Consider the following 11,136-nt stretch of genomic DNA (forward strand, 5'->3'; position numbering starts at 1 on the left):
TGGAGGGAGACAACTGTTACTTGTAATCCCAGTGAATTTATTGTCCAATTGAAGGCCTTAATAAGAAAAAAGGGGTATTTTACAAGGGCTTGCAATTTCTGAATTGATAACTGTATTGATTAGATGAGACAATTGTGTCATCTTGTGACAACTGATGCAGATTATCAGCCATCATTGCAATGATTCACATACTCTGTGAAATATCCTACTGTGGTATTTGGGGATATAAGAAAAACTGCCTGTGTTAGGGGATTAGAGTTTAAAGACGTTTTCATAAATCCTTGTGTTACAGACTAATGTTCAGTAAATGCATGGACTGCCCAAAAGACGCTTCCAAGAAATTTTACCCCTCCAGTGACTTAAAAAGTTTTTACCACAAAACCACTAATAAACATACTGATGTATGACAGAGTCTGGGGAGGACTAATAAAATGCTGCTTCTACTCCTCTCTGCGACACAGCAAACACATAAACCTGGCTATTTTCACTCAGAACAGAAAACACAGGTAACTTGGGATATAATGTACCAATTAATCCATCCTTTTTTCAGATAATCTTTCTGGCCTGTTCATGGATGGGTTCTGTCACTCAGAGACAAGTGATTAGGGTGTTTGCAAGCTATCTTATTTATTGTGCAATTTAAATTCCTCCCATATGTTCTTTTATTGTAATTCATCTGAAGAGGGCCTGAAGCAGGATTTGGAGAAAGGTCCTGCACCGGAGAAACCAAGGTGGGCTTGTGCATAGCAGGGAGTTCTTTAAGGATGCCATTCCTGAAGCTATTAACTGTTACATTATTTAATACTGCCTCTCCAGAAAAGTTACAATTAGAACGTGGTTATTGAGAAGGTCTTTCAGATAAGATCATTTTGTTCATGCTAATGAGCAGTACTAGTCTTTATTCTTTGCTCTAACACACCTTAAATGCATACATGTGGTTTCTGTTTCTTAAGAAAATACCATACAAGGCCTGACAGATATTTGTGTGCAGAATCAGTCATTTCCCACTAGTCTTGAAGAAGAAAATGAAATGGATGCAATCCAGTCCAAGAGCATATACCCTGAATCTCCTCTGCCTCCAGTCTCAGTTGAATATTCAACATATACATCAATCATCAGGGAAGCTTTTGAAAGTAACATTCATATTTTTCTTTATTCATAATGAATTCCAAGTTCCCACTCTCCTCAAGAGCAAGCATGTGCACAGGAAGACTCTAATGAGTTACTTGGGAATGTTATTATTTTTTTCATTATTTCAGCTTTCATCTTATGAAGGGAAGTACAGACAACAGAAAAACTAATGATCATTTTATAGACATGGTACTTGGGGCACAAATATTTAGTCACTTAAATCGTTTCTACTAGAAGAATTGGGAATCTCATGTCATTTCAGATTATATCATGACCCCTTCACCTGCCAGTGGAGAAATCTCACATGCTGCTGATACTACATCTCCTACCAAGGGTTGAGAATTAGCCATGTCATTGGTACCATCCAGCTCTTCCCTCTGAATATACAGCCCAGGACTGGGCCATGGAGGGGCAATTACCTGGTGAACCCACAACAGGCCCTATTCTGCTAGGCTTCTTTCCCAGTGTCACCAGTACTGGACTGTTCCTGGAAGCAGTAAAGGCAGCGCTGCCTGCAGGATAATCTGACCCAACACTCCAGCTATATCACACTGGGACAAGAGAAGTGACATCCCAGGCTGACACGAAGGAACTGAGCCTTCAGTGAGCTGGCTACTGTGACCCTTCATACAGAGATAAAGCTGGAAATCCTTTATTTTTAGCCCATTTCCTTCCATATAAAAACAAAGCAAGCTAATTTTCTAAGTAAAACACAAGGCCTCTTACTTGTATTCATGAAAATTCCCACAACCTGGCACTGGGATAACACCAGGCTTTCTAATGGTGCAATTTTGCCCTTTTCACAACTTCAGTTCTTTTTTCAGTTCTTACAATCCCCTGATTCTCATAGGTTTGAAAATAATTAAGAACTTCATCTTTTCGTAGAATTCCTTTATTTTGCCTGGAAGGGCCTTTACACTTTGTTCAAGGGACCCTTACTTAAAACTCCTTGCTGAGTGAGTAGTCTCCAACAGTGTAAAGGTTGCAGGAGTGCAGACAAAGCAGCTTGCAAGGATCCCAGTGTAGGTATATTTTGTTTACATGAGCAGCCACTGCTGATCTCTACCCCCTGCCAAGTAAGCCAAGATTACTGAAATCTTCTAACTGGTATTTAAGCATGCTGTCATACATGCTGTTTTCATGAGGCTTTAAAAGGGCCAGGAAATAAATGTGGCCCAGTCACAAAATATATACCTTCATTCTCCTTTTGACATCAGATCAAGTGCACACTACTGATCTTGGCAGGGTGTTCAACCTGTAGATCAATGAGACCATAGCAAGCTGTGCTCTTTTGCTTTACAATATAAGGAAGCCACTACCAGTACATTTTTTCATCCATTGGAATTCAATCCTTTTATTAAAAAATGACTGGGATACAGACAGAAATTACACATGCTTTCAACAGTATATTCAGAAAAATACAGAAGAACTGAAATGTCACAACCAGCAATTCATGCTGAGCTTTCCACAAGTAGCAGCTCAAATATTGAAGCCACCCTGGCTAAAAACTTCAGCTCACTCTATTTATGTTCTTAGTGCACATCCTTCAGTGAGAGACACACAGCTCGATAACTTGTGGTTATAAAAGGTTCTCAGGCTTCCGCCAGCTTTTATTTTTAGTCTCTCACTGTCAGGGCCTCAGGGAGTGCAGAGGGAGGGCTCAGCTCCTCAGGTGTGGCAATGGCACCTGGGGTTCCCGGGGGGACTGTGGGACCACCGGGAGGAGCAGTCTGTGTCCAGGGCACTGCTGCAGGGAGGCAGGTAGCAGGAGGCACTGGGCACACTGAGCTCAAAAACGAAAGCTCCTTCTTTTAAATGTTTATTTTCTTGGACTGATACCTTACAATTTCATCTTCTCCCCACCCAAGTCAATTAGAAATAATTCCTGTTATCCCAGATGATGTTGGTGGATCCTCGGGGTTTGCAGAAATCCCACTGCCAGGAGAGTGGGAAATCCTTCCATGACTCTGTCGGCACATCTGACGTTGGTCCTTCTTTGTGTTTTAGATAAGGAAAGTGGAATCCATTTCCTCGGGAAGAAGACATGCAGTGTTTATAAATGCTGTCACCGAATGGGGTGTTACTCTGAGTCACCAGCACTTACTGGGCCACTTGGAACAGACTGAAATGCCAGATTTCCCCTGGATTCCAGGGGAGATCAGAACTCATTTCAGCACTGTCACTGCCCTGATCAGCACGGTGATACAGCTGTCTGGGACAAAAGTAAGCTCTTGGAAGCAACTTTCTCATTTCCTTTTTTTTTTTAAATATGACAGTTTTAAGACTTCTGCACCCCAAAACATTTCTGTGTTATTATTGTGACCTCTGGTTTTATGTTACGATACAGAGAAGTGTAAAGTCCATTACAGTGGGATAAAACCCCAAAGATTAATAACCAGCTGAACCAAACTGGTCCTCAGGTTTGAAATAAATATCAGCCCCCAGCCAGTCATATTACTGCCATTTCAATCTTCATCATAACGTTTGTATTTAACGTTGCAGCACCCCCTGTTAAGCTTTTCTCCCCAAGGCAGCACACTAGTTCCTGAAGTGCAGTTTTTTCTGCAACCCGATTCGATATTCTTTTCAGGAAATTTTCCCTGGCTGCTCCAAACTTTACAAGTTACTTTTTACACTGAAGTATCTCAGTGCTCTGTGACAGCATGTATCTTGCATTCTGTATGCTATACTGCAATACCACGCAATGCTGTGTTTGCTATATTGCTCTAGATGCAGTACCGATGGCGCTACCAGGAAGACACTACTGAAACACAATAGCTACAGAAACATTAGCATTCTGAGATCTATTATGTTCTAAATAGAGCAAAGTTAAATATTTATTTCCCAGCTATTGATACTTTATGAGACCACTGTAAGTGTCCATGGCTGCTCTGCCTGTGTTGGAAAAGCAGTGTTCCTACCTATGTGGAAAGAGCTCTCAACAGTAGCACTGATGACTCCACCTGCACTCAGCTCCCATTCTCTCCACTATTTGTAGGATCCGAAGCATTCAATTAAAACATCAAAACTAAAGACCTAAAGCATCATCTTAGAGAAATTCACTATTTTTTCCACATTTTTCAGGTATGACATTCTGCCTTCTGAAATTATTCTAACACAAAACCAGCTCAATATGTGAAAATGCTATTTTAAAAGCCTGCCAAAACTTTTAAGCTACTGTTTTTTCCTCTTTCAGGTGCCTCTACTACTGAATCATTGCATTCATGGTCATAGAATTAATGAAACTTACACTTCACAGGTAGTGAGATTGAAAAGCAACAAGAAAATTATTCCATCTCTAGAGGAATGTTTTCTCCTAAAGTAATTTTCTGTAAAGCATAATGGCAAACCATATACAGAATACAGGCTGATGTGGCAAAAAATCAGAAGTATTTTTGTTTGAACTTAAGTTGAGGTAATGCTCATAGCTCATGTGTGGTTTGAAGTAATGAAAGCATCCAAAACGCATGCAGAGAAAAAAATGCCACCAGGACATCTATTTTTGTGTAAACCCTCAATAGCACATAGTGCCAAATCATAATTGTTCTTCTGAGAAAAAACAATTTTTTTGAGTATGACTTTATCAACCAGACCTTTCAACCGGGTCCATTTATTCAAGGAGCTACCCCTTCCTTGTTTCCTAACTTTGTAAGCTATCAAAAGGTTTAGTATTTATTATAAACATGCATCTAAATCTCTATTCTTAATGGTTACATTTAGAAATCTAAATATTTGCAGTAGGGGAGAAAGCCCAGAAATGTGCACCTTGACACATTATCATTTTGAAGTAATTCAGAAATCTGCCCTGAAAAATCTATGAAAGCAAAAGAAGCAAAGCAGGAAGATGTGTGAATCAGGAAATGCTACCCATTAGAAAAGAAAACTTAAAACCAATATTTTACTGCAAAATCTATGTGAAGTTGGGGCACTACTATTTAAATGTTAATAACACATTAGGTAACAGAGTCTAAATGGCTGTCAGGTTTTTCTTTGTATCAGAGCCCAGGTGATGCACTTCCCTCTTCTTCAAATATCTTTAGGTCTGAACAGCTAAAATACCTATATCCCTGTCTTTGTGGAGCCAACATGAAAAGGCTTCATTCAGCTGAAGGCAGAAAGAAATAACAAGCCACTTCAAAGAAACGTTCAGAAGCTTTCAGGTCATACTAAAACTTACTGAAACTTCACTGCAGCCAGTCAAAGAGAGGCATCTTTTATAATACTGTCAGTATTGCAGATACTACAGGCTGTGGACATTGCAATTAATTATATTTTATTAAACCAGGAACAAGGAATATTCAACTAATGCATCATTTTCTCAGTGGTGAAATATGTATTTTACAGGACACAGACCATTTTATATGATTTCTAGGACATAAATGTCAACCCAGCTATTTTATTACACTGGTTGAATTTATGTAATGAGCTGTCCTACAAGGGAGGCCAGCCCTGCGTTTTTCATTTGCTTCTGCAGGGAATTTCTGTAGTGAGCAAATAAGCCTGGGTCTAATCTGCTTCTGTCTGCAATCATTTGAAAAATGATGCTTGGCAAACAGCTCTGCACAGCCTTGCCATCTGACGGAGACCAGTTCCTCACACCAAGAGACTGAGCAGGCTGAGAAGTGCATCTACGTTATCTACAGCGACGAGCCAGCTCTTTTTATTCTGCAAATCCTGTAACTACGGCAGGGTCAGCTCTGGGAAAGCTGCTTTTCCTGCACTGCTACCCAAGGGATGGAGAAACAACTGTCAAACACAGGGGAGGAGGAATTGAGGGCTTAATTTGCCTCCGACCCACTGAGTCTTTTCCCCGACTGAGCAACGGGGTGTCAAACAGCCTCTGGTTACTGATGGTAACCCTGGAGCCTCCAGGGTCAATTCCTCACTCATGTCCTATAACCCTGGCAGAGGAAAGATGTCTTTCTAGTACCTGAGAACAGCTGCCTGGAAGGTTTCTGATCTCTGCCAGGCAGACCAAAAACACCACTGATAAATGATTACCTGCCAAACAAGGGACAGCACTGCCGAGAACACCTGACTGCCTCACGAAGCAGCGACCAGAGATGAAAACACAGGATTTTCTGTGAGGTGCGGTCCGAGCAGCCCTGCTGGAGCTCACGCACCGGCTGGGCCTCTGTGCTGCAGCCTGCCCCGGCATGAGACACACCGCCCCGAAGTTTGGGGAGCACCCCTCCCTCCAGAGGTCTTCAGTCACCACATTTTCACCCCCTAAACAGCTTTTTGCTTGAGATCCAGTCGAGCCTGCCCGTGCACTGTATCTCCTGCCCCCGCTCCGCTGACCCTTAAACACGCACATGCTTCATGTCCCAGTTTAGGCGGAGCCGAGATCCCAGGCTGTGCCCCGCGGAAGGACGAGCCGGGGCTCAGCGGCGGGAAGCGCCGGGGCTGCCTGCGCATTTCGCCGCTGTAACAACATGACTCCCTCCAAAAACCGCCTGGGCTGCCGGGGGCAGCCTGAGCTGCTGCGATGGGCATCGCCCTTCACGGAGTACCCGCTCAGACCGCCCCTGCAGCCGGTGCCGAGCGCCCGGAGTGGGGGCCACCCCTGCGGGACGGGGAGAGCCGGGGGCGCTTACCAGGTACCAGACGCCGAGGATGATGGTGCCGGTGCGGACATGGCAGCAGAGGCAGCAGCTGTTGGAGTAGAAGCGCGCCCAGGGCGAGCTCAGCATCTCCGCAGCTCCTCGGGGCTCCGCGCCGCTCCGCGCCTCTGGCCGCGCCGCTCCGCGGAGGAGGGGCCGGGCGGAGGAGGGGCCGGGCCGAGCCGGGGCCGGGCCGAGCCGGGGCCGCCCCTCCCGGCGGGCGGGACCAGAACACGGGCACGGCCCCGGCAGGGCCGCGGCGGAGGGTGCAGGGACCCGGTGGGGACCTGGACCAGGCCCCCGCTGGAAAATCCCCGTCTTCCCGCTGGAGAATCCGAAGCACGGGGGGCTTTCAGAACACGAAGTCCAGGGAATTCCGCGAGCTGGCAGCCTGGCCGCGGCCTGCGCCGGGTGTTGGGCAGGTGCCACCCTCCTGGGGGCCTTCCCGCCGCTCCTCTCCCCTCCCGGGCGCACCTCCTTTGGAATGAGCCCGATGAGAGCGATCTCGGGTCGCCGCTTCCTTGGCAAAGGCTCGTCTCGGTCCTTTAGCTCGTCTCGCAATTCTTGACTGGCACAGCTGCAGAAATAAACTCCATTTCACTTTAAAGAAAGGCCATATCGGAGGAGATCATGGAATGCTTTGAATTTTCCCCAAATTTGGGAGCAATGAACATTCAGTTTCTTCACAGTGCGCTCCTAATCCACTCCCAAAGTTGCTATTAAGAAGGCTGGAATCGCCTCGTTTAACTTACACACGAGGTAACATAACCTCATTGCCGCTGCCTCTAGTTAATGCCCTGACAGGGTGTGGGGAAAGCAGCGCTGGAAGGACCCACTGCTGTGTATTTGAGGACTGATGCAGGTTTGAGCTAAACTTCCTACCAAGCAGCTGACTTTTTCATGTTTTATTATTTGAGACTTGTGTCATCCTCTGGAGGAAATAACAAAGAATATCCTACCAGGAGGTCTGTATGTCTACCCTGACCCTCAGCATAATTTATTTACTGCCATCCAACTTGGCTTTCTACCAAATCCCACAATTTATCATCAAAATATAACATTGGAAAGTACTCCAATGCTTCTCTATATGGTTGCTTTGGGGCTTTTCATTATATCATACATACATCTGCACAGAACAGGAACTTCAAGATAAAAGCTAACTTGGCAAGGAGGAATGTTTCTAACTATGCCTTATCCCTACTTGTAAAGCCACTATAGTAAATTAAATTAAAAATGTTTTAAGTAGGAACTTTACACAACCTCTGTTCTTAGTTTGTCCTTAGAAAACTTTCAGGAGTTTGGCAGGGATTTATTTTGCATGAAGAGAAAAGCTGCTTGACATTGAATTTATAATTTTGACTGGATTATATGTATAAACCAAATATTGTATTTGCAAGATTCATATTCAAAAATGAAACTAAAATTGTAGTAAAATGAATCATTTATATTGACAAAACAGAGGGACCAAAGGAAAATCCTAAACAATGAAGTCTGGACTGTGTCTCTGGTAACCTTGAGAGACCTTGGCCTTTAATACCAGAAAGTAGGCAAGTTAGAGACGAAACCCTTGTATGTATGCCTTTTAAATGTGCATGGAAGGTAAGAGCATCTGCTTTATGAAAGTTATCTGACCAAGGACCTGACCTTTTCAAAACAAAGGGGGCAATAAATAAAGAGGGATGTGATAAACAAGGACCCACAGTTGCAAACCTGGTGGACAAGGGACAAGGGAGACAATGCCAAAACCCAAAAGTCTCAGGTTACTGATTGATGGGCCATTGAAGAGCTCCATAAGAAACTTTGGACAGGGTCACCTGGAGTTTGTAACTGATAAGAGTCAGACAAGTAGACAAAACTTTGAAATTAATAATTAGAGGAAGGGGATCAGGAAAGAGGAAGAGCAGACAGAAAGACGTATAACGGAGTTCAGTCATGTGTAAAGTCTGACAGAGCCCTCTGCTTGCTCACCCTGTCTTCTTATGGAAACTTTAAGTGTCTCTTTGTGTAGTCTCCGCTCTCCACACAGCATGTGTGGGGCCTGTAAGGAGCAAGTGCCAGCTCCTGGGGGGGGGTCAGGTGAATGAGGGGCTCAGTGCCAGCAGCTGGAGCGGACCATGGGTCACAGCCTGATGCCCAGGGCTGGCTGCTGGGGAGGTGGGTTATTCGCTTGTAAGCACCAAGCTCTACCAGCTGGTCTGTACTTCTGCGAGTTCTATATGTAGGAGGCACAGATGAAGGCAGCACCTTGTCTCTGGCCATCTGTGCAACTGTTCCTGTTGAGGTTCTGTGCTTGCAAAAGGGAAAGCAGCAGCTGCATCCCTCAGACTGGGACGGGCAAAACAATCTGGCCTTTAGCAGACAGGCAGGAGAAACTCCAGGCTCTGGAGACAGTCACTGGTTGTAACATCTCACAGCACAATGCTCATCTCTGTAAGGAGAAATTAACTTCATGTCTGCTTTTGCTCATGGTTTCCCATCAGTGGCTTTGATCTCCATATTCTCAGAAGAAAAAGGAAGGAAGAATGAGCAGATGAACACTAAGCACTTCAGAGCAGTTTTCTGTATAATTATTAATTTCCATTCAAAAAGCCTGATGAGAAAAATCAGGAAACATTAGGCTTCACATCACACTCTTGATTTATAACCAACTGCACTTGGTTTACTTGGTGAGGTTTTGGTTGCAGAGAGGCTTCAGAGGCTGAGTATTGCCACACTTACTGACCCATAACCACAGTCTCCATAGGTAAAGCCACCATGCCATTCACTTTGCCTTATAAAACGAGAAATGACAAACACTTCTTACCGAGATGGCTGTGAGTCCAGCATACCTGATCTTACACCCAGATGGTGAAAGATCATTTAAGATGCAATGGGGACTTCTGAACTGGATGACACCTGAGTTTTGTCAAGGTTCCTAGAGGTACAAGAGACACTCCAGATTGTCAACTTTATACATCAAAACTTGAACAGGACTGGTATGATTGCCTTGCTTGGAAAAATGATATAAAATCAAGTGAATCAACAGCCTACTTACAAGCACTTGTTTTAATTGTGCTAAAAGTAGATAATCTTTCCAGTGGAATCCATGGTATGGTAAGAAATTTTTCCAAGGGAACATTCAACTCTGAAATTAAACACTGCACACACCCTTGCTTAGCCACTGATCAGCGTGAAGGCTGTAGGATGTATCCAGAAGAGAATTGCAGACTCATGGCTCCAACCTGCCCCTCCTTACCACAGCAGAGCTGTAATCACTAAACTCATTTCAGACAGCCACTGGTTCCCCATAGCACACACTGAGACCTACACTAGCTAACTGGGGAGGGACCCAACCCAACTTTTCTTCATTGCCATTCTTCATTTTCTTCATTCTCTGTGCTTCGAGCTGTTAAAAATATTCTGTATATGTCCAGCATATGTCCTGTTTCTGCTCTGTACCCCCCCATGTGTTCCCTGTCACCTTCTCACTCCAGGGACAACTTCTTCCTCCTGCCAGAGGATGCTCTGATACATTTGGCAGTTTCTTGTGCTTTCTAGTGCTCACTAAAATTGGTTACTGGTTCTTCCCAACTTTTTTAATACTTATCTGAACAAGATTGCTGGAAGAGAACAGTTGGCTTAGAATTTGCCTCTCGTTCCCACCTTCTGTCTGTACTCACAGTCCGCAGAAATGGTGCAGCATAGTTCAACTGGCCTTCAATAATTCAATTACACTGTTGCCCAGCATTGCCTACAGCACATAAACAAAAGGCAGCTCAAGGGAATCCCATCTTCTGCTTGTGGGATTAGCCACGTGCTCCAGAGGGAGCAGAGACATTGTTACTCATTTTGTATTTGGCCAGGATAAGACAAGATAAGAAAAGGGTTAAACATTGTCCATAAAACAAGGTCTGGGTATTGTCCTTGGGCACAGGGAGGTGACAGCACTGGGAAACTGACTGTGATTGTAGTAAGGAGTCATTTTAAGAGTCTAAGCTTTTGTTCAGCTTGCTCCAGAGCTTGTGTTTCATGATGGCTGCAAATGACTCAGGTATGAAATCTTTAATACGACTAAGTTTAAAAAACACCTGTGCTTTCTAAAAAACATAAGCCTCCAAATAAAAGTCTGACACTATCTCTCTGCCACAAAGACTGGCCAACATACAATCAAATAGGACTGCTGGCACAATTCAGTTTGGGTTCAAGAGGCCATTCATTCTACTGGTTTGTGTAAAAAAGATCAGAGTGAGAATAGTATTTTATCTCCAGCATGTTACAACTCAGAATACGTTTTGGAAGCCTGTAAGAAAGCCATCACAATGACAGAGTTTGGTGTGCAACCGCTTGCACAGAGCTAGTCAAATTCTCATGTTTCAATACCAAACAATGGACAACAACAGTTAGTTGGTTGTCGGTGGTTTTG

General features: G+C 44.1%; 1 protein-coding gene across 1 annotated transcript in view; it reads right to left on the reverse strand.

Annotated features, from left to right (window-relative positions):
- LAPTM4B (lysosomal protein transmembrane 4 beta) overlaps positions 1 to 6,891 on the reverse strand; it is a 59,780-nt gene extending 52,889 nt beyond the window's left edge. Inside the window, exon 1 of the mRNA XM_064648111.1 lies at positions 6,729 to 6,891. Within this exon, the coding sequence (XP_064504181.1) occupies positions 6,729 to 6,824 (96 nt within the window). The 5' untranslated portion in view covers positions 6,825 to 6,891. The remainder of the gene's footprint in view (positions 1 to 6,728) is intronic.
- Between the last annotated feature and the right edge of the window lie 4,245 nt (positions 6,892 to 11,136).

This window comes from Pseudopipra pipra, chromosome 1 (assembly GCF_036250125.1).
Source record: "Pseudopipra pipra isolate bDixPip1 chromosome 1, bDixPip1.hap1, whole genome shotgun sequence".
Lineage (NCBI taxonomy): Eukaryota > Metazoa > Chordata > Aves > Passeriformes > Pipridae > Pseudopipra > Pseudopipra pipra.